Source organism: Bufo bufo, chromosome 11, assembly GCF_905171765.1.
Source record: "Bufo bufo chromosome 11, aBufBuf1.1, whole genome shotgun sequence".
In the NCBI taxonomy this organism is placed as follows: Eukaryota; Metazoa; Chordata; class Amphibia; order Anura; family Bufonidae; genus Bufo; species Bufo bufo.
Genome location: NC_053399.1, coordinates 12,810,615 through 12,835,419, shown reverse-complemented (window position 1 = coordinate 12,835,419; position 24,805 = coordinate 12,810,615). Strand labels below are relative to the sequence as shown.

General features: G+C 48.0%; 1 protein-coding gene across 2 annotated transcripts in view; it reads right to left on the bottom strand.

Annotated features, from left to right (window-relative positions):
- Positions 1 to 24,805, bottom strand: part of DEGS2 (delta 4-desaturase, sphingolipid 2) — a 30,974-nt gene that overhangs the window by 3,290 nt on the left and 2,879 nt on the right. The window contains exon 1 of one of the 2 annotated variants that reach the window (XM_040412663.1): positions 13,838 to 13,919. The exons of the other annotated variant lie outside the window; for it this stretch is intronic. Coding sequence (XP_040268597.1) covers positions 13,838 to 13,919 — 82 coding nt within the window. Of the gene's footprint in view, positions 1 to 13,837; positions 13,920 to 24,805 lie in introns of those variants that run through there. 2 annotated transcript variants of the gene reach the window in all.

The following is a 24,805-nucleotide window of genomic DNA, read 5'->3' as shown; positions in this document are numbered from 1 at the left end:
ATCAACCGCTTGGTCAGCAGTGTGAGGCGGAACTAAATAGAGCCTCATCACTGATAACGAGCAGAACCTGAGGAGAGGTGAGATCCTGCCAAACAACAACATACAAAGAGGAAAACAGAGAGACCTGTCAGATAGCCTCACGTGCAGCAAGTCTATCAGATCTTCTCACCTCTGTCACGGGAGGGACCGTGACCGTACCCCACCCCCCTTCTATGGGTGACCTCCGGACACCCAGGACAGACCTTATCAGGATGAGCCCTGTGAAAGTCCTTAACAAGGTGACTGGCATTCACATCGGTCACATTCTTTCCTGGACCGTAACCCTTCCAGTGCACGAGATATTGAAGAGATCCACGAATAATATGCAAGTTCACTATTCTGGAAACTCAAGATTACCATCCACCATGACAGGAGGGGTGGCAGGGAGGACGGGTCAGCAGGTTCGACATATCTTTTCAGCAATGACTTGTGAAACACATTATGAATTTTCAAAGCCTGCGGAAGTTCAAGACGAAAAGCCACCGGGTTAATAATGGCAGAGATCTTATATGGCCCAATAAACCTTGGCCCCAACTTGCAAGAGGGTATCTTCAACTTAAAGTTTCTTGTGGGCAGCCACACAGAATCACCCGCTCTCAGGTCCAGACCACTCACACGTCTCTTGTCAGCCATACGTTTATACTTTTTGCCCATTTTATTTAAATAGCTTTGAATCTTCAGCCAAATAGATGACAACGAAGAGGAGAATATTTCCTCTTCCAGTATACCAGAAGTCTCAGTACCAGAAAATGTGCCAAACTGCGGATGGAACCCAAATGCTCCGAAAAACGGCAACTTATCAGTGGACTCCTGTCTACGGTTATTTATGGCAAACTCGGCCAACGGCAAAAATGAAGACCACTGTTCTTGATTCTCAGAGACAAAACATCTCAAATAAGTCTCCAGATTCTGGTTAGTGCGCTCAGTCTGTCCGTTGACTGAGGATGAAAGGCCGAAGAAAAGGACAATTAGACCCACAGGCGAGTACAGAACACCTTCCAGAATCTGGAAACAAACTGAGTCCCCCTATCAGACACCACATCAGAGGGGATACCGTGTAGTATCACGATGTTATCGACAAACACTTGAGCGAGAGTTTTGGCATTAGGTAGACCCAGGGGCGTTGCTAGGGTCTGAAGACATCTGGGGCACGAGCCCACGTGAAGCCATGCCCCCATCCAATGAAGCCACGCCCTCATGGGGGGGCATTCACAGTAGTTATTAACCCCTTTCAGCAGTCCCCTCCTTCAGTGAATGGGGGACTGCTGAATGTGGTTAATAACTACAGTGAAAGGACTAGCCATCTGGGCAACCCCACAGATCATCCATAACAGTGCCATCCACAGATCCCCCTCCCATAACAGTGCCATCCACAGATCCCCCTCCCCATAACAGTGCCATCCACAGATCCCCCTCCCCATAACAGTGCCATCCACAGATCCCCCTCCCCATAACAGTGCCATCCACAGATCCCCCTCCCCATAACAGTGCCATCCACAGATCCCCCTCCCCATAACAGTGCCATCCACAGATCCCCCTCCCCATAACAGTGCCATCCACAGATCCCCCTCCCCATAACAGTGCCATCCACAGATCCCCCTCCCCATAACAGTGCCATCCACAGATCCCCCTCCCCATAACAGTGCCATCCACAGATCCCCCTCCCCATAACAGTGCCATCCACAGATCCCCCTCCCCATAACAGTGCCATCCACAGATCCCCCTCCCCATAACAGTGCCATCCACAGATCCCCCTCCCCATAACAGTGCCATCCACAGATCCCCCTCCCATAACAGTGCCATCCACAGATCCCCCGGCCCTTCCCATAACTGTGCCATCCACCACAGATCCCCCTCCCCAAAACAGTGCCATCCATCACAGATCCCCCACCCCATAACAGTGCCATCCACCACAGATCCCCCCTCCCCAAAACAGTGCCATCCACCACAGATCCCCCCTCCCCATAACAGTGCCATCCACCACAGATCCCGCTCCCATAACAGTGCCATCCACCACAGATCCCCCTCCCCATAACAGTGCCACCCACCAGCAGATTCCTCTCCCCATAACAGTGCCATCCACCACAGATCCCCCTCCCCATAACAGTGCCATCCACCACAGATCCCCCTCCCCATAACAGTGCCATCCACCACAGATCCCCCTCCCCTGCAAGTGCAACTTTAACTTCTGCTCAATACTAGTCTTACTCAGAGAAGAGTCTCTCTCTCAGCTAGTCAGCTCCAGGCAGTTCGGGCGGTGCTCACTCACTGACGTCACGCGCCTGCGCCACCTAGTGGGAGGAGCAGGCGCCTGACGTGAGTGAGCGCCGCCTGCACTGCCTGCTGTTACCGGAGGCAGAGCTGCAGTAAGAAATCTAGTTAGATGAGCGGCGCCGGCTGCGGATGATTATTAAAGTTAAAAGTTAAGTCTGCAGGCAGGGCAGGCGGAGATTTGGGTTATTTACACATACAGTTTTGGAGTGAGGCGAGCCGCGGGGCCGGTGTAGCGCAGGAGAATCAGAGCGCCAGCCGGCTCTGCCAGTGCCAGCAATACATTCGGGGCACTGGTCAAAACATCCGGGGCTCAAGCCCTGAATGTTTTGACCTAACGACACCCCTGGGTAGACCTGATAATGGTATAAAGTGCGCCATCTTGCTGAAGCGATCAACAACCACCAGAATCAGTTTTCCCAGAAGAATTAGGCAAATCTGTGATAATTCCATGGACAAATGAGTCCACGGTCGGGACGGGATAGACCAGGGAAGTAGAGATCCTGAAGGCCGAGTATGTGTCACCTTAGTACACGCACAAGTCTCACAAGCTGACACATAGCCCTCAATACATTTACGCAATCCTGGCCACCAGAATCTCAGAGAAATGAGATCCACAGTGGATCTGCTCCCAGGATGTCCCGTAAGGACAGTATCGTGATGTTCCTTAAACACCTTGTGTCGTAGTTCCGAGGGAACAAACAACTTCCCTGGAGGACAGAAATCGGGTGTCTCTCCCTGGGCCTCCAACACCTCTGCCTCAAGTTCAGGATAAAGGGCGGATACAACCCCCCCATCAGCCAATATCGGAGCAGGATCCTCTGAATCACCCCCCCCCCCCCGCTTTGACGTTTTTAACCCCAGGGCGATAGGCGACAATGAAATTAAATCTACTAAAAAACAACCACCATCTGGCCTGCCTTGGGTTCAGACATTTAGCCGACTCCAGATCAGTAATTACCGTAATGGGATGAATCGCTCCTTCCAACCAATGACGCCATTCCTCAAAAGCCAACTTAATGGCCAGCAAATCTTTATTATCTACATCATAATTTATTTCGGCAGAAGAGAGTTTTTTTTTTTGAGAAAAAAAGCACATGGGCGCCATTTGCTAGGAGAAGGACCCTGAGACAAGACTGCTCCTACCCCCACCTCGAATGCGTCAACCCCCACCATGAATGGCTGACACATCCGGCTTCACCAGAATAGGAGCAGAAGCAAAACATTCCTTTATCGCTGAAAAGGCTTGTAATGCCTCATCAGACTAGACTGAGAAATCAGCACCTTTCTTAGTCATATCAGTTGATGATTAACAATTGAGTAATTCAAGATACATTTACGGTAGTAGTTGGTGAACCCAAAAAATAAGAACCCTGCGACAAGACTGCTCCAACCTCCAACCCCTTCCTCTGATGCGTCATCTTCCACCATGAACGGTTGTGACACATCGGGTTGCACCAGAATAGGGCCAAAAGCAAAACATTGCTTTATTGCTGAAAAAGCATGCAATGCTTCTTCAGACCAGACTGAGAAATCCGCACCTTTCTTAGTCATATCTGTTAAAGGTTTAACAGTTCAGTAATTCAAGATAAATTTACGGTAGTAGTTGGTGGACCCCAAAAATTGCATGAGTGCCTTCAGATCCTCGGGTCGATCCCAGTCCAACACAGCACAGACTTTTTGCGGATCCATATGAAAACCCGAAGATGAGAGTAGGTACCCCAGGAATTACAGTTCTGGAACCGCAAATGCACAGTTCTCCATTTTACCATACTATTTATTCTCTCAAGATCTGTAAGACCTGACTCACGTGATCCTCATGCGTCTCCATATCAGGGGAATAAATTAAAATATCATCCAGATAAACCACCACAAACCTGCCCACCAGATGATGAAAGAGGTCATTGATGAAATGTTGAAAAACAGCAGGAGCATTGGTCAACCGAAAAGCCATGACCAAATTCTCAAAATGACCCTCAGGAGTATTGAAGGCCGTTTTCCATTCGTCCCCCTCCTTGACCCTTACCAGATTATATGCCCCCCTCAAATCCAATTTAGAGAACACCTTGGCGCCGACAATCTGATTGAATAAATCTGGGATCAAAGAAAGGGAATAGGGATCACGGACAGTAATGCGGTTAAGCTCACGGAAGTCCAAACATGGCCTAAGAGTGCCATCCTTTTTTTTAACAAAGAACCCTGCAGCCACTGGTGATCTGGATGGTCTAATAGGACCTTTAGCCAAACCCTCGGTGATATATTCTCGCATGGATACTCTTTCGGGTTCAGAAAGATTATACAACCGAGACTTTGGCAATCTAGCTCCGGGAATAAGGTTGACGTTGCAATCATACTCCCGATGAGGAGGCAACTCCTGGTCTCCACCCTCAGAGAAAACATCAGAAAAATCCAAAAGGAAAGAAAGTAACATTTTAGTAGTTGCAACAGAAAGCGATGTGCAGAGATCACTCCAATCGAGAATCTGTCTCGCTTGCCAATCAATGGTAGGGTTATGTTTGGTTAACCATGGCCATCCACTCGGTTAACCCCTGCCCCACTGTCAATAAATACTTCCATTTCCACAGTTTGAGTCTAGCGCCACCTTGGCAGGCAGGAGAAATTGGGTACTACCGGTAAATGACAAAAGTACATTCTCAGATTCCCCACCCACACCACAATGAGTGAGAAGACGACTAAAGTCTTCTAAGACTAAGACTAGTTTTTTTTTCCCTTTTTACCTTGATGTTTAACATAAGGACATACATTAACAAAATGTCCTCCTTTACCACAGAAAAAGCAAAAGTCTTTTCTTAAGGCCTCATGCACACGACTGTTGTGTGTTTTGCTGTCCGCAAATTACGGATCCGCAAAACACGGATGTGTCAGTGTGCATTCCGCAATTAGCGGAACGGCGCGGACAGCCATTGATATAACTGCCTATTCTTGCCCGCAAAACGGATAAGAATAGGACAGGTTCCACGGAACGGAGCAACAAATGCGAACAGCACACGGAGTGCTGTCTGCATCTTTTGCGGCCCCGTTGAAGTGAATGGGTCCGCATCCGAGCCGCAAAAACTACAGCTCGGATGCGGACCAAAACAACAATCGTGTGCATGAGGCCTAATCCTAAAGTTTTTATCACCTGGTCCAGGAGTGACTTGCCCCAATTGCATTGGCTCATCACCAGACACGAGCTCGAGTGTCTCTTTACCCAGAGTGTCAGAAGAGACGGCTTCCCCATATGATAGTACTTCCCGGGCGAGAGGAACCTTAGATCTCTCCCTCAGGTGTCTATCAATACGTACAGCCAGAGACGTGGCTGCCTCCAATGATTCTGGATTTTCGTGAAATGCCGAGGCGTCCTTCAGGTTCTCAGACAGCCCTTGACAGAATTGACTATGGAGGGCTGGGTCATTCCACTCCGCATCAGTTGCCCATCTCCTAAATTCAGAACAAAAGGACACCGCAGAATGCTCTCCCTGCCGCAAACCACACAACTTAGATTCGGCCAGAGAAACCCGATCTGGGTCATCGTAGAGGAGCCCCAGAACTCTGAAAAATGTATCTACCGACCGGAGGGATTTTGATCCGGTTGGCAAGGAGAAAGCCCAAGAGCGTCACCTTTAAGTAATGAAAATAATCCCCACTCTTTGACTCTCGTCCCCAGAAGAATTAGGACGTAGTCTAAAATATAATTTGCACGACTCCCTGAACCAAACAAAGTTGTCACTTCCCCCGGAAAACCTATCCGGGAGAGCGAGCTTAGGTTCAGGGCAGGCCTGGTTCCCGCTGCCGGAACCCACCGCCTGTGGTCTCTGAAATTGTGGAGGTCAGCCACCTCCAAAGACAGTCCCTGCATACGATCGACCAGTGCAGAAACCGTATCCAAAGCTGCACTGAAAAAGACAAAGGATAACTTTTTTTGGGTGGTTGATAATGTCATGGGTAATGGGGAAGGAGAAAACACCAGATACACACAAAAGAAATAGACAACAGTCTAGACCTTAAAAGCTAAGGAAGAGGGATGGTAACCTAGTAATTCCTGGGCTAGTCACCCTGAGAGAGAGGGGGCAGCCTTTATAGGAGGGGGACACTATTGTAGCCACTATATTTTCAATATAGGGTAGCAGTGTAAGTGGCTTTGAGTCACTGGAGGTATGTTGTGCGATCCGTCCACCTCCCCCTCATCTCCAGTCATTTCACTGCTCCCTTTACTGTACACAGCCTTAGGTTGTAGGGGTGAGCGTCACACAACATACTCATGGCCGGTAATTACACCACCTAGGACGTCTTGTGCACATTTTCTATTTACACGTTTAGTGGAGAAATCCTTTTATATATTAGAAATGAATAAAAGTTATATTTTAGCGACAACATTTAGATAGTGAAGCTTAGTATTTGGGTTTGTTGCCCACCCTTTACAAGATCAGTTAGTTAACCGATGGTGACCTCCTAGTAATCCCTAGGCCTTTCCCTAACTCCTGCCAGTATGAGCAGATCCTGATGGTGGAAATGCTCATACGCCGGATACCTAGGCCCTGCTGAAACTGAGGATAGGTAGCAGGAGACGAGACAGCTGGTTCCTTCCCAGATGAAGGAACCCGCGTCTCCCTGAGGCCTAGAACCAAAAACACACCAGAGAACAACTAACAGAACAGACAACTTGTACTTAGCTGAGATGTATGGAGAAGCCGGAGATCCAATCAACTCCAAGAGGAAATATCCACCGCATGGTCAGCAGTGTGAGGCGGAACTAAATAGAGCCTCATCACTGATAATGAGCAGAACCTGAGGGGAGGTGAGATCCTGCCAAACAACAACATACAAAGAGGAAAACAGAGAGACCTGTCAGGTAGCCTCACGTGCAGCAAGTCTATCCGATCTTCTCACCTCTGTCACGGGAGGGACCGTGACAACATGTCGACATCCACGCTGGAAGTTTATATGCATGGGCCAAAGTGCAGAAAAGGCAGCGGTGGATCCACAGAGCATTGCGGAGTAGGGAAGCATGCTCTCACTGCCTAAAGCCGTTATTGAGAAAAACAAACTTATAATATGCTAATTAGCCTCTAGGAGCGGGTGGGGGGGGGGGGGTGTTGCACCTGCTCCTAGAGGCTCCGTTCTCCCACCTCTGGCCACGCCATGCTACACTAGAGTGACAGGGCCAGGCAGCATTGGTCTCCTACCTCCGGCCTGTCTGCAGTGTAAATCTCACGCCTGCGCCATCCCGTTCAGTATACGGCGCAGGCGCAGTGAGAGATGGGCGCTCACAAGCTGCAAGCTTCCTCACTGTGCCTGCGCCGAATACTGAACGGCACGAGATCTCCCAAGCGCACAGGGCCGGCAGGAGGAGGTGAAGGCTACCTGGCACTAATATAGTTATATCTATCACTAATGTCCGCCAGCTTAATACCCATTTTTCAGGTGACAGAAACCCTTTAAAACAAAAAAACTGATGCTCTTGGGAGGTGTTAAAAAATTAATAAAAATACATGAAGTTAGACAACCCCTTCTAAAGAGGTAGTCTCATCTGAACATTCATGGCTTATCAATATTATATGCCATAAATGTCTGATCGATGCAGGAATCCCTCATGTCTCAAGATCGGGGCCCCGCCAGGAGCGGAGAGGATGCCATACGCGGACATTTCTAGGATAAGCCTCCAATGTCCGATAGGTGGGAGCCTCACCTCTGGGACTCGCACCTATCCGTAGAACGGAGCCTGTAAAGTGCAGGAGGGCGCATTTGTTTTTAGGGGGACTACGCTGGGTTATTTCCGCAAGCTCCATAGACGTGAATGGCGCAGTGGCCGTGCTTGCATGCTGTACTTCCCATTCATTTCAAATTAGACTATTTTTGGCAGTCCCATAGAAATGAAGAGAGGGTGGCTGTGCCTGCGTGGTGCGACCTCCTGCACTTTCAGGGCTCAGTTGTAAAGATAGGTGCGTGGCCCAGAGGTGGAACCCGTACCGATTAGACATTGGGGGCAAATCCTAGCGATTTAAGTCAGATTTATCACTTGCTACTTTTCAAAATGTCACAAAAAATTGTCACAATCTTACTCCAGTTAAAGGGGTGGTGTAGAAAGTGAAGCAACAGCTCAAGACAGAAGTGTTCGACTTAAAGATGCACCAAATGTATCAAACATTGTGCAGCATTTAAAGGGGTTGCGCGGTTTCAGGAGACAATACAGAGGGGGGATCCGCCTGCAATAAAGTAGTAATTATCACTTTGCAGGCAGATACAGCACCATCGCTTCGGTTCTCCAGCCCGGGATCTATTTTCCCCGGGTGCAGCACAGCAACCGTTGCAGCTAGTCACTGGCCTCTTCGGTGCACTGCTGAGATCAATAATTGGCTGCCGCGGTGACACGTTATTAACATCACCACTGCATCCTAATAAACAGGACCCATCCAGGAGAACCCGCAGCGGCGGCGCTGGATCTGCCAGGTAAGTAATGGTCACTTTACTGCAGGCTGATCTCCTCTTTGTCTAGGATGCAGGGGCGGATTGTCCATAGACCTTACAGGGAAATTTCCCAGTGGGCCGATGCCCAGGAAGGAGGCCACCAAGCCCCCCCCCCCCACTTTGTCGCTGGCCAGGTACGTAATAAACTGGTACTTAAGTACCCGGGCAGAGACTGCACATGTCCTGTATATAGTGATATGGACCATACTGGTATAACCTGGGCATCTCATGTATCTAATTATATATGTATAGCTCATATAAGTTGATTATTCTTAGTTCTGACCCAATTGGCTGGGATAATGGTCTACTGTAGTGTTTCCCTACCAGGATGCCTCCAGCTGTTGCAAAACTACATCTCCCAGCCAAACGCAGTCTGGGCATGCTGAGAGTTGTAGTTTTGCAACAGCTAAAGGCATCCTGGTTGGGAAAAGCTGGTCTACTGTGATAATATGAGCAATGGGGGTTCTACAAGAGAGTTATCGTGGGGCAAAGTTCATATTAGTGTTTACACACGTGTTTTAAAATGAATGCTTTCCCCTATTATAAACAAGTAAATAAGGACACAACGCTGTGGGGCTGGTTTTTATCCCCAGTCCGGCCCTGCCACAGCTTCTTCCCAGGACTTCTCTTCACTGCTGATCCGTCCTCTCCTGCACTGGTCACATGACTGTGACATCATCGCAGGTCCTTTTCAGCTACTGCATTCAGAACTGATCACATGACCTGTGAGGTCATCACAGGTCCTTCAGATCTTGCAGGGCATTAGATTCAATTGTATTGCCGTCCTGAGGATGGCAATACAGTTGGATCTATCTGGCAGGCAGGATATTCGGGGACTGGGACAAAACAACAGGGGCCCAGGCCCCAAATGTTTTAACCTAACAACGCCCCTGCTGCTGGGACAGTATTTTTCGCTATGGTATTGCTGACCCTGCCTACTTGCGTTACCCCACCTTCTGTCAATTTGGACCCCCTACAACCTAGAGCCACCTTTAGTTTTTTTCCATCCAGTCCGTTCCTGTCTAGATGGGTTTTTAGTTTCAGGATGTAACTATGAAAGCAAACAGATCTTGAAATGAGATAAAATGATACAAAGTATCAAAACTTGCAGAACTTGTCTATACTATGACAATAACCCGAAGCAGACCAGGAACTGAAAGAGGACCCGTCACCACAAAATGCAATTCAATCTGTCACCACGTTATAGAGCAGGAGGAGCTGAGTGGATTGATGTAGCGTTTTTGGGGGAAAAGATTCAGTAAAACTTGTAATTTATACATTTATATCTTTTCTATTTCCACCTCCTATGAACAGGTATCGGTACAGGGATAGATCATCAGTTTAAACAAAGTGCAGAACCACCCCTTTAAGTCGTCTTTAAAGTAGCCCCGGAAAAAAATCTAAATAAATGTGACTGGTCTGAATTGACAGAAGGTGGGGTAACACAAGTAGGCGGGGCCAGCAATACTTTTGCGCAGCACAAAATACTTTTACTTCTGTATTCTGCGTAGGCGCAGTGAGTGAATGATGCGCTCCTGGTGCCGGATTCCTCACTGCGCCTGCGCCGACTGCGTTACAGTGAGGAAGCCGGCACCAGGAGCGCGGCCTTCACTCACTGCGCCTGATGGTAGAAACCCTTTAATTTACAACAAAAAAAGAGGAAACCCCTTTAACCGTTAGGACACTGGAGGTTTTTGCCTTTTCATTTTTCTTCCCCATCTTCCTTTTGCCGTCACTTTATTTTAACTATAACTGTATGAGGGATTATTTTTTTGCAGGACAAGTTGTACTTAGTTGGCTAATGTCCCCATTTATTATGGCCTACGATGTAGTGGCAAGCGGTGAAAAAAAATCCAAATAGAGTGGAATTGAGAAAAAAACAAAACGCTATTTCTCCACCGTTTTACGGGTTTTGCCCTTCATTCTCTCGGTCAGTACGATTACAATATCCCATATATAGATATATATAGAGGTCTTATGTCTAAATAGTGTAAAAATACATTTCAACTTTGAAAAAAACCATTCTGACCCCTTGTTGAGATGTGGGTGTATATGCCGTTATAAACAGTCTAAACTAGGTTTTAAACAAAAATAAAGCAAAAATAAATAAAATTATCTTCATGGGTATTTGCAACTACCTTGGTAGCAAGTAGCTCCCCCAGTGTCCGGCTAACGCTCTGGACTGAAGAGGGATTCCGAGCACATTACACAGGTAACAAACTCAGGATCACAACCTTAAAGGGATACACACACTTTACATTTCCAAAACAAATATTACAAATGAAACATAACTCATTACAGAGGAGCTTACAGTCTACTTAATAGATCATAAAATAGCAGTTAGTCTACTCTCACACTGGCGTTTTGGCTTTCCGTTTCTGAGATCCGTTCAGGGCTCTGACGAGCGTCCAAAACGGATCAGTTTTGCCCTAATGCATTCTGAATGGAAAAGGATCCGCTCAGAATGCATCAGTTTACCTCTGTTCCGCTTGCAGCGTTTTGGTGTCCGTCTGATGAAACTGAGCCAAACTGATCCCGACACACAATGTAAGTCAGTGGGAACGGATCCGTTTTTACTGACACAATCTGGCACAATAGAAAACGGATCCGTCCTCCATTGACTTTCAATGGTGCTCAGGACGGATTCGTCTTGGCTGAGTTAAAGATAATACAAACGGATCCGTTCTTACCGGATGCACACGGCTGTATTATGTGAACTGATCCGTCCATGACGGATCCGCACAAAACGCGAGTGTGAAAGTAGCCCAATACTAAAGAAACAGAAACACTAACTGCAGCCCTGCCTCAGCGGGGTTAATCCACGGCAGGCGTCTCACACTCTGTAATGCAGGCAAGGTGATAAAGCTGGACGTTAGTGTGAACAACGCCTTAGGCTACTTTCACACAAGCGGCAGGACGGATCCGATATGCTGTTCACCCTGACTGATCCGTCCTGCCGCTATTTCGCAGTGCACGGCGAGAGGGCGCCGGACTAAAAAGTCGGACATGCAGTACTTTTAGTCCGGCGCCCTCTCGCCGTGAACCGCCGTGCTGCGCCGGAGCTCCACCCCCGTCCCCATTATAGTCAATGGGGACGGAGCGGCGGCACGGCGAAATAGCGGCTTTATATAGGAACTCCCCAATATACGCTGTAACTAGGAAGAGCTCACTAAATGAGGCAAAAAAAAACTAATTATGAAAAAGTACTAATAATATAATAATAATAATAATAACCATTAAAAAGGAGGGTAGAGAACAGAGAGAAACACCACCCCGGCAACCTACAGATCACTAAGTCCAAGCAGATGTGTGTACAATCATAAATTCATCAATTACATGATATCATGATCAATTGTTAAGGCGAGTCCTCAGCAGTGAATAACATAAAAAGGACAGTAGATGGCAATACTACCCGCGATGCCAGGGTCACATTATAGTGTAAAGCACCTGTGGCTACAATGTATCCCATCTAAATCCCAGACAGGATATGGCGTGACCCGATGTCCTAAATAGAAGCTGAAAGTCTGTAGAAACGAGAGACTCACCCACTGAGGATAGGACCCGCGTTCCTGGGATGGCGTTACCCCTTTGTCCGGGGTAACAAAGTACTTTTTCATAATTGGATGTTTAGGAGCTTTAGTTTTTCAATTTTTTTTGCTAAATTGGCCATTCGGCATATGGGGAAAATATTTTTATATTTTAACAGTACAGGCTTTTTTCGTCATGGTGATACCCATGATGTTTATATTTTTTAGTTATTTAGAAGTTGCCGATCGCTGCTCTATGCTGTGGATAGGAGTCTGTAATGGGATAGCCTCTTTAATGGCATCACCTGCACCACCAGCCGCTCCTAATCAATCACATCCAATCTCAGGTGTGGATGATCCCCGGAGGGTGGTGTCGTCCCAAAAAAAACCCAGCATCATTAAAACCACCTGCCTTTATAGGGTGCTGCCACACATCTAGGCCTCATTCACACGACGGTACCCAGTTTTACGGTCCGCAAATTGTAGATCTGCAAAACACAGATACCGGCCGCGTGTGGTCCGCATTTTGCAAATCGGAACGTCCTCCGCGCTAGAAATGCCTATTTTTGTCCGCAGTTACGGACAGGAATAGGAGATGTTCTATCTTTCGTGCGGACGCGGACAGCACGCGGTCAGCGATTTCCACGCGCAGATAAAGTGTCAATGAAAGATTAGCTCTCGTTGCGTTTGTGTCCTACAACCGCTATGGGTGAAAAATCACTGACCAAATACTGACTGTGCGAACGCACCCTTAGGGCTCATGCACACGACCGTATGCATTTTGCAGTCCGCAAAAAATATGGATGGCGTCCGTGTGCTGGCCCCTAATAGAACAGTACTATCCTTGTCCGTTCTATTTTTTTTTTTGCGGAACGGACATACGGAAACGGAATGCACTTGGAGTAACTTCCGTTTTTTTTGCAGACCCATTAAAACCAATAGTTCCGCATGTGGTCCACAGAAAAAACAACGGTACGGACATGGGAAAAAATTGCGTTCGTGTGCATGAGCCCCTCACCCAGAGCAATGGTTGCATTCACTGCCCAAGTCTCGAATTCAAATACTCTGGCGAAGACACAGCGGCTAGTTGGAGCCCCAACGTGACCCCCAGCCCGCCCCTTTAGGCTACATGCACACGACCAGATGTATTGCGCAGTCTGCAAATTGCGGATCCACAAAAAACAAAAAAAAACGTATGACATCCGTGTGCCATCCGTTTTTTTTTTTTTGCAGATCCATTGTAACAATGCCTAAAACAGACAAGTATAGGACATGTTCTATTTTTTTTTTTTGCGGGACAACAGAACGGACACCATGTGCTGTCCGCATTTTTTGCGGACCCGTTGAAGTAAATGGGTGCGCATCCTATCCTAAAAAAAACAAAACGGAACGGACACAGAAACAAAATAAGTTTGTGTGCACGAGGCCCAAAAAAACTTTGCAAAGATTCACTACGGACAATTTTACTAAACAAAGAACTAAATCAAAGGAAAGGACGGCGATGAGAACTCTATAAAGCACCGGCTCCGTACCTAGAATTTCCCTCCGGCGCGCGGAGTGCGGCTGGTCCGTGTACACCCATTCAAAGTCTCCTCGAGTCACCTTGTTGCCCATCGTGGCTCATTTCTTGCTTCTTCCACCCCAGGACTGAGGGAAGTGGCTCCTCAGCCGGGTCTTATATCACCTCCCCTGTCCAGAAGGGTGGAGCCGGACACTGGAGAGGGGACGGCGCGGGATCTCCATCCACCACCATAAGGCCACACCTTGCAGATTCCAACGCGGAAAAACCGCAGCGTATTACAGTGCCAGCAAAGTGTATGAGATCGCACAAAAACGGACCCGCCGTGCGGATTTCAAATTGAATAGCGTGTCAACTATGTTTGCGGTTTTAGCTGCAGATTTCACTCTTGTCAATGAGACAAAACCGCATCAAATCCGCAAAAACAAAAAACCGCAATTAGACATCTGGATATGCTGCAGAAACGCACATAAATCCACATGGAAATTGGTGTCGATCTCATGTGCGTTCACCGACACGAAGATCATGCGTTTCTGCAGCATATTTCTAATGGCGGATTTTGGTGCAAATTAGATAAAACTGCGAACATAATTTACATTTGTCTAATTTCATACACTTTGCTGGTATTGCGCGAGGCATGTCGCCGTGTAGCCAGACCCTTAGGCCTCATTCACTTGGGCGCATTTTAGCATCCGTATTACAGCCGCCGAGCCTAAGGGCTCGTTCACACGACCGTATGTCTTTTTCAGTGTTTTGCGGGTCCGTTTTTCCGTTTTTTTTTCCCAGTAGTGTTTCCGGTTCCGTTCCGTTTTTTACATATGGCATATGCAGTATACAGTAATTGCATAGAAAAAGATTGGGCTGGGCATAACATTTTCAATAGATGGTTCCGCAAAAATAGAACGGATACTGAAGGCATGCGGAGTACATTCCGTATGTGTTCCGTTTTTTTTTTTGCTGACCCATTGACTTGAATGGAGCCACGAAACGTGATTTGCGGGCAACAATAGGACATGTTCTATCTTTCAACGGAACGGGAAAATGGAAACGGAATGCATACGGAGTACATTCAGTTTTTTTTTTTTGCGGAATGGTACCGTATACGGATGCAAAAAACGGCCCATATACGAAACGCAAAAAACGTTTGTGTGATGCCCGTTGCCGTATTGCGGACCGCATTTGCGGAACCGCAATACACTGGCACCGTTCCGTGGCTATTCCGCATCACGGATGCAGACCCATTCATTTTAATGGGTCCGCAAATCCGGAGGTGCGGAGCGGAAGAACGGAACTGAACACTACGGAAGCTTTCTGGGGTTCCGTTCCGTGCTTCCGCACCTCAAAAAGATAGAACTTGCTCTATCTTTTTGCGGAATGGAAGGATCACGGATCCATTCAAGGGAATGGGTCTGCGATCCCCATGCGCCTGCCCCACGGACGGTGCCCGTGCATTACGGACCGCAATTTGTGGTCCACAGCACGGGCTTCACACGTTCGTGTGAACGAGCCCTAAGGGTCCATTCACACATTCGCAACTGTTTTGCGGTGCACGAAGTGCGGATCCGCAAAACATGGACACCGACCATGTGCGTTACGCATTTTGCGGACCGCACATGGCCGGCACTATTTTATAGACATGCCTTTTCTTGTCCGTGTCTGCGGACAAGAATAGGGCATGTTCTTTTTTTTTTGCGGGGCCGCGGAACGGAAGTACGGATGCGGACAAAATTGCGGAACGGATGCGGACCCATTTTGCGGACGGCTGAATGGACCCTAACTCTGGGTCTAGTGACCAGAACTAAAACTAGGCCTAAAGATGTATTTAAGGCCTCATGCACACGACCGTTGTGTGCATCTGTGTCCGTTGTTCCGTTTTCCGTGATTTTCTGAGGACCCATTGACTTTAAATGGGTCCGTTGAAAACTCGGAAAATGCACCGTTTGTCATCCGCGTCCGTGGTCCGTGTTTCCAGTCCGTCAAAAAAAATGACCTGTCCTATTTTTTTGACGGACAACGGTTCGCAGTCCGCAAACCGTTGTCCATCAAAAAAATAGGACAGGTCATTTTTTTTGACGGACTGGAAACACGAATGACAATCTTGTGTGCCTCCGTGTTTTTTCACGGACCCATTGACTTGAATGGGTCCCATTCAAGTCAATGGGTCCGTGAAAAAACACGGAGGCACACAAGATTGTCATCCGCATTTTTTTCCTATCAATTTCAAGACAAACTTGACTTAGATTTTTTTTTCCCTTTTCATGTCTGGTGATCCTCCAAAAATCAAGGAAGACACACTGAAAAAAAAAACGGACACGGATCACGGAACAACGGAACCCCGTTTTGCGGTCCGTGAAAAAATACTGTCGTGTGCATGAGGCCTAAATGAGACGTATTTCACTGCACGGTCAGTAAAATAAAATATGATTTGTGAACATATGTATACGTAAAATAAATTGTTACATGAGCTGTCCGTGGAAAATGTGGACAGCCCACGTCAGTGAAAAACGGAAATGTGAACGAGGCCTTAGGGTGACTACGTGCAGTGCTTAATACGCACAGATTTGCTTCTCCGATTTTGCGTGGCGAGTCTGCAACGTTGTCCTGGACCAGCTAAGGCTGTGTTCACATGTCCGTTTCGGTGATCAGAAAACCCGATCCGGCGCAAATGCCAGTTTTTGCTAGCAACGTTTTTTGTCTGGTTGAAACCTGGCATTTATGCCGGATCACTGCTGGACCCCATTGCAGTCAATGCGAATCCGTTGAGGATGGAGAGGATCCGGTAGTCTTCCGGATCTCAGAACGGAGATGTGAATGAGGCCTAAGTACATGACCTACTAAAAATCTCCTCCACGTTTGTGCGGCATAAAAATAGGCAGCGCAAATTGACCTGCGGTGTGGATTTGAAATCGGCAGCATGGCTATGTTAGCTGCGGGTTTCACCCACTGCAGCGGGGGAGGCGCGGATTTCACTGCCATTTCCGCTGCAAAAAAAAAATGCATAAATTGATCTGCAGCGCAGACGGCGAGTGAAACTTGAGGCAAATCCACGGCAAGCGCAGCGCGTAACGCCTGCGGATGTGGCCGAGGAGTGTCGTGAAAGCACAGGAAAAGCGGAGTGTTAAATAAGCCTCAAATACAGTGCACTTAAAGGGGGGCTCTGCTTGTTAAACGTCATCCCCTCTCCACAAGATACTATTAGATTGGTGGGGGCGCCACCGGATGGCAGGGGCCGCCCGAGCCCTACTCATGGCTGCTGGCCGGGTACATAATGATCTGATGTGACCTCCTTCACTTTGCGGGCTCTGTCCTAGAGGTGGAACCCTATCAGACATTGGGGGCATAGCCTAGCGATCTGCCCCCAATGTCTGAGGTCAGGCAGCCCCTTAAATGAATGCAGGAGCATCAGGTACTTATGCATCTGGCCGCAGGAGCCCCCCTGGATTCAACTGTATCGCCGTCCTCAGTATGGTGATGATAGGGCGGTATTATATGCTGCACTGTGTTATTGCAGGCCCCGCCTACTTCTGTTGTTCCCGCCTACTTCTGTTGCCCCGCCTTCTGTCCATTTGCACTCGCCTTCAACATGAGGTCACTTTTCCCCAGTCCGCCGCCGCTGGATGAAATCCCTGGACAGACTCTGCAGAGCGCAGTGTGTATGAGCCTCAGGCCCCTTTCACACGAGCGAGTTTCTCGCGCGGCTGCAATGCGTGACGTGAACGCATAGCGCCCGCACTGAATCCTGACCCATTCATTTCAATGGGTCTGTGTACATGACCGGCCCCATAGAAGTGAATGGGGCTTCAGTGAAAAACGCATTGCGTGCGGAAGCGAGTGCGGGTGCGATGCGTTATTCACTGATGGTTGCTAAAGAGATGTTGTTTGTAAACCTTCAGTTTTTTATCAGGCGCGGGAAAAACGCATCAAAACTGATTGCACCCGCGTGGAAAAAAGTGAACAACTGAACGCAATCGCAGACAGAACTGACTGAACTTGCTCGCGAAATGGTGCGAGTTTCAGGCTAGGTCTACACGACGACATGTGTCGCCCGACAGATAGGCCGCGACTACACTGCGCGACTACACTGCGTGACTACACTGCGACATGACAATTGCAGAAAAATCCATTTCGAATGGATTTATTGCGACTGTCGCAGTCGCAGCGCGACACTATTGACTATCATTATAAAAACTGTCACGTGACGGTGCGACAAATGTCGTCGTGCGGACCTAGCCTCACTGAACGCACCCCGGGCCAATCCGTCACGCTCGTGTGAAAGAGGCCTTAGGGCTCCTGCACACGACCGTATCCGTTTTTGTTCTTTTTTTTTTTTTTCCGGTTGCCACGGAACAGACATATGGATGTGGACAGCCCGCGGTGTTCAGTCCGCTTCTTTTGCGGTCTATTGAGATGAATGGATCCGCATCCGACCTGCACAAAACGCTGACCAGAAATACAGCCGTGTGCACGAGGCCTTACAGAAACGCGGAGTCCGCGCGATCCCCTTCCTCCGCCGCAGTCCCTGGAGGCCTGAGAGCGAGAAACCAGACGCGCGCTAAACACTCGTCATTTACTGATGTTGTTGTAACACAATGTCCTGAGGGTCCCCTCCGCGTGACGCTTTCTAGATAAAGGGGGGGATATGCTTTATTAAAGGGATTGTCCAAGGTTGAGACAGCCGGCACCCCCCACCGAGACCGTGGTGCTCCAGCTCTCATCGAGCGGCTCTGAATGGGACTGAGCTGCAATACCAACCACGGCCACTATTCAATGGGTGGCGCTGTGCTTGCTTACATGTGAAGAGGCGCTCACCAAAATGCTGTGGCCTCCTCAAATAACTGATCGGCGGGGGGAGGCCGAGCGTCTCCTAAGAATAGGTCGTCAATATCAGTGGAACCCCCTTTAAGAATCCAAAAACAGCAAATGAAAAAATTGTGAATGACAGTAATAAAAGGAGAAGATGGTAAATAGAATGAGAATAATCTGCATTTAAAGGGGTTTTCCAGGACCTTTAATGACACGTAACTCGCCCGCAGACGAACGTTTCCGGTATATAGGCTGTCAATATAACAATCCTGGAGATCGCCTCGATCGGTCCGGCAGACACGCGCCGTGTAAGGCCATGTTCAGACAGGCCCAATTTTAGCTCCACGTTACTCGGACCTATTATGGTTCCACCGCCCTATGGCGACGTCAGTCCGCTTCGGCAGGACCTAGAGCATAGCTAAACCTGGCAGCTGTAATATGGACCCTAAAAAGCGCAACCAGGTGATAAGGGGGCGGGGCATGACACTGCGATTCCTTAATGTTCTATGAATCCCTGTCCTCACTATGGATAAGGCCTCATGTCCATTTTCCGGATATCGGTCGTGTGCGTTCCTCGTTTTGCGGATCGCTACGCCCTGCCCTCTGTGAGACATACGGATGCAGACAGCGCACGTCCGCATCTTTTGCAGCCCTGTTGAAATGAATGGTTCCGCAGATGATCCGCGAAACAAAAAAAAGCTAATTGGATGCGCATCAAAACTACGGCGGTGTGAATGAGGCCTAACGCAGGGTCGTTGCTATGGCTGGAGTAGCCCTTTAATAATAAGAAGTCCACCTCTCGACTTTCTCCGCTCGCTGACGCTCTTTACGCTATTGTTTCCCCTCCATTGTTCCTCGGCCATTATGCGAGCTTCCAGTTCTCTGCGGGGTCTGTGTTTTCCTTGCGCGGGGTCTTCGGCAGTCCCAGGTCACAGACTTGACGGCGCCTCGCTCCTCAGGTATGCGGCTGCAGAGCTTTGATTCCTGAGCCAAACGGGAATATTTATGCTCGCGGTTCCCCTTATAGACGCGGCATGGTATAAGCCTTGTGCCCCGACAGACGGTAGGATGCGGAGTACTCCTGCGTCCCCTAGGCTTCCCTGCACTCACTTTATAAGACGAGAATACCCCTTTAATCGATGTTTTATACTTGTATCCTTCCGTAATGTTTACAGTGTCCCTTTATCAAAATAGAATCTGAATGTTCATCCTGCGCTTCCTGGTGCACGGATATACTACCAGAACTACTAATTACACTGGCAGTAAAAACAGGAGAGGTTTGTGGTGTGCAACAGTGCCGGAACTCATTTTGGCTCCATGGGGACTTTTGGTTGCCCACAGGACCACAGTATTTCCTTTCGGGGGAAGGGAAGTTCTGTGACAACTTTTCTTTGCCAGCTGCCCCACAACTTTTACTCTCATTGAAAAAAAGAAAAACACGACGGACGAATGATGCGATATTTCGGCACGCCATCACTGAAGTCCTAAGCTAAATGAGTTCTGCTGCAGTTCCCATTCTCTTATTTCCTGCCAGAGTAATGATTATTTCTGGTATTATGTTCATGAACCAGGAGGCTCAGGATGAACACGATTACTAAAGCAGCATATTTGAGGTGTATTTAAAAAAAAAAAAGAAATAAGAACCGAGGGCTGAAAGAAAGATGCATGTTCAAAAGGAGCTCAGGTCCGCAACGTTGGTTAAATAAAGGCGTAGACGCGTGCAGCCAAGCGCTCCTACTGGCTCTCCTAAGGCCTCTTGCACATGAACGTATATATCACGGATGTGGACCCATTCACTTGAATGGGTCCCTAATCCGGAGCTGCGGTGCGGAACGGAGGCACGGAACTCCACGAAAGCCCTACGGAGTGCTTTTGTGGTGTTTCTGTCCGTGCCTCCGCACCGCATGTTCTATTTTTTTGCGGTGCGTACAGATCACGGACCCATTCAAGTTAAATGTGTCTCGATCCTTCCCGGCCGCCGCCTGTGCATTAGGGACCGCGAATTGCAACGGCCATGTGCATTAGGGACCGCGAATTGCAACGGCCATGTGCATTAGGGACCGCGACTTGCAGCGCCCGCTCCGTACAGTATTAAAACAAAGTTTTATGTGAACCGACTTTGGTTGAAGCATCCGAAGTCGATTCGCTCATCCCTAGTGCCAATGCCTATTATATTTATTTTAATTGTTCATTTATATTTAAATTTTGGGTAAAGGGTGGTGATTTCAATTTTTATTTATTAAACTTCTTTCCTTTTTTTTTTTTGGGGCCCCCAAGTGGACCCTAACATGCAATCATTAGACTGCAATTTGTATAAAGTAATGGAATTTTATCTATTACAATATATAGAAATCTCAGTATATTCCAATACAGTGCTGCCACCTGCAGGCCTGAATTGGAATCTGCGCCGAGGCTCAGTGCAGATTGGTCCTTGTGCTGAAGCTGCAGCTATAACGGAGCAGAAGAATGTAAATAATAGTGCTGATGTGAATGAGCCCTCAGCTGTGTAGCGGAGCTGTGTTTGTCATGGGGTGTATGCAGCTGTGCTGTGTGTGAAAATGAATAATGACCTTTTTTTCAAAGTACTCAGCAACATTACTTGCGTCTTCCCCTCCTACCCTCTCTTTTTACCCTTAAATCCCCCCTTTTTACCTTCCCTATTTAAAAGAAATAAACTGGTTTATATTATTGTTGTTATTTCTATTGGAATACACTTTTACTATAATATGTGGGAGCAACAAGACTTTATCCCAATGATATTGAATGTATCCTTATCTCATGGCTGTAGGCATAACTGTATTATCTACCGGCAGGGCCGCTGATAGAAATCATGGGGCCCCGTACAGCATACATGACGGGGCCCCCTTCAGCTCCACCCCCTGATCCCTCCTTCAGCCACACCCCTGGCCCCGCCCTTGGCCCCTCCCCAGACGCCGCCTTCTGTAAGCCCTGTAAGGCTTCATTCAGACGTCCGGATGCGTTTTGCGGATCCGATCCATCTATCAGTGGATCCGTAAAAATCATGCGGACGTCTGAATGGAGCTTTACAGGGGGTTGATCAATGACAGGGGGGTGATCAGGGAGTCTATATGGGGTGATCACCACAGTCATTGATCACGCCCCTGTAAGGCTTCATTCAGACGTCCGGATGCGTTTTGCGGATCCGATCCATCTATCAGTGGATCCGTAAAAATCATGCGGACGTCTGAATGGAGCTTTACAGGGGGTTGATCAATGACAGGGGGGTAATCAATGACAGGGGGGTGATCAGGGAGTCTATATGGGGTGATCAGGGGCTAATAAGGGGTTAATAAGTGACGGGGGGGGGGGTGTAGTGTAGTGTAGTGGTGCTTGGTGCTACTTTACAGAGCTACCTGTGTCCTCTGGTGGTCGATCCAAACAAAGGGGACCACCAGAGGACCAGGTAGCAGGTATATTAGACGCTGTTATCAAAACAGCGTCTAATATACCTGTTAGGGGTTAAAAAAAACACATCTCCAGCCTGCCAGCGAACGATCGCCGCTGGCAGGCTGGAGATCAACTCTCTTACCTTCCGTTCCTGTGAGCGCGCGCGCCTGTGTGCGCGCGTTCACAGGAAATCCCGGCTCACGCGAGATGACGCGTATATGCGTCGCTGAGCGCAGGGCTGCCACCTCCGGAACGCGAATCTGCGTACAGCGGTCCGGAGGTGGTTTGGTTATGTCGAGGCTGCCCGGGCCCCCCTGCCAGCCGGGCCCGGTACAACTGGGCCAGCTGTACTGGCCTATCAGCGGCCCTGTCTACCGGATGTCAAACATGGATGGAAACCTGTATTCTATAGTTGAGTGTTCTTGCATGGTAAGACCACTTACTGTTATGTCACATATATATTCTTATAGCCAAATTTACCACCCTAACTCCTCGCACAGTTTTTACACTACATAGACAGTAATAAACGTGCGGATTGTTCCCGATTGGCGTGCTATTACTTTTTGGAACGTTTCGCCGAATGGTTCACGAAATATCGGCCTTTTTGTGGCGAAATTGGTCCCATAGGAATGAATGGCGGAATGTTCAAAGCTAGAGTGTGAGCTGAAAAATCAGGACATGATTTCTAAACTGCCACCACTCCCTCATTTTCAAGCCCACCTACACAAATCGGCTGCTAATGTTTTTATAAATGTATGTTTTAATGTAACTGTGAAGCGCTTTGGGCAACAACATTGCAATTAAGTGTTCTATATAAATAAATAAAAGCTGAAATGCAGTTCTCACTCTATCAATCTTGCCATGTGCACTTTTTAAATTTATCAATCAATTGGTTAGTGTAATGTTTACTATCTTTACTCACTCCAAACACTTCACACAGTTACTCTGCCCACCCCATAAAGTTACTCTGCCCAGTCCAGCCTTTCCACAGTTACTCCGCCCACTCCAGTTGTAGACTACTGGTGGAGGCAAGAACACTTCACACAATTTCCCCAGAAATTGTAGCTTTTCTAGTTTATTTTGTTATAATAAAAAGAAATTTTAAAAGAAAATTACTGACCTTGACCCCAGAGAAGGTTTAATAAGTAGAAAATGCTTTTTCTAATTTTCTGTTGTCCAATCCTGGGTGCGTCTTATAGTCAGGAAAATACAGGATATATTTGTGCGCCAATAGAGGGGGGACTTAACACCTAATTATATATACTGTAGAGGACACCGTGGCCCGCACTCACCAGCCAGGGGGTGGGGGTTGAGGTAGGCCGATGCTGCCGCGCCACCCTAGCAGAGAGAGGCTCCTGCTCCACTCACAGGAATGTACAGCAGGATATGGGGGGGGGGGGGGGTTATGGGGTTGCTCCTTCTACACACCTATGCGTTTGGCTCAGCTGCTCCTGTGTCACCAACCTGTGGCCGGCCACTTCTGCTGCATTCAGCGCCCACATGGAAGCGCTGTACGGGAATGTACAGCAGGATGTGGGCACTAGCAAGCACAAGGGTGTCAATGCTTACCGGGTCCTGTGCCAAGCACTTCCTGCTGCCCAAGAGGGAGAGGGGGGATTCCACCAGTTTCTACGTAAATAGGCCAGTGGGGCAGCATGCAGAGACCTCCTGTTGGTCTGCCCTGGGTATTTTGTGAATAGCTGATGCCTTTGCATTACAACTATTATTCCTAATTCCACTGAGCACCGTATTTTTTTACTATAAGACGCACCTAGGAAAATAAGAAAAAAATAATTTTTTATCAGACCCCCAATCCTCATCAGACCTCAAGCTCCATCAGCCTCAGATCAGACATAACAAAAAAAACCTACCTCACTTGCTCTGGGCGGCGCTGCCACCCTGCAGATCCAGCACTCACCGCTCCCTGGTCTTCTTCTGGCTTGCGTTGCACTGTGACCCGATGTCATACACAGCCTGGAAGAAGACCAGGGAGGGTGAGTACAGCCGTGCAGCGCTTCCCTCACCGCTCCCTGGGCCTCCTGCATGGGGATATACTGTATACACACACATACAATTTTTGAACGTTATTTTAACACATTGTAGGGGTTGTCTGAGATTTTATTTGTCTTAGTCAACTACTTTAATCTAGCACCTGAAAATCAGACAGGAAAGGAATTGTGCAGGACCAGAAGTCTGATGAAAGGTAACCCTACCAGTGACAGCTCCAGACTGCAGGAATCATTTTTAGGTCATCCTCCTGCTGTCGGCACAGAACCATAAAAAGATGAACCTCGGGAATGCAAGAATATCCCCAAAATATATACTTAAAGAGTCACTGTACTTTCACACAACTTCTCATGAATCAATAGTACAAGCGACCACAAGAAACTTTGTAATATGTTTTATCAGTGAGAAATGTCTAGTTCTTCTTTTTACCCCTCCGCCTAATTGATTTCCACTTTGAAACGTGTTTTCAATTCCGTCCTCCACAGGAAGATCATATTGCACATTTCAATACAAGTCTATGGAGAGGGGAGGGGGAAGGAGTGAGTAGCGGCATGAGTGAGACAGTAATCAAAGGGACACTAAAGAGTCTGCACAGCTACATAGGAGATTTATAACTCAATATCTCATGGGGCATACATCAGAGTGAGTAAGAGAAGCTTAGGAAGCAGCTTCTCCTCTACTTTCTGTGTGTGCGGAGGATGGCATCTGGTATCCACCCACTATGTCTGGGAGAACCGCAAACTAGATATTCAGCAAGAACAGA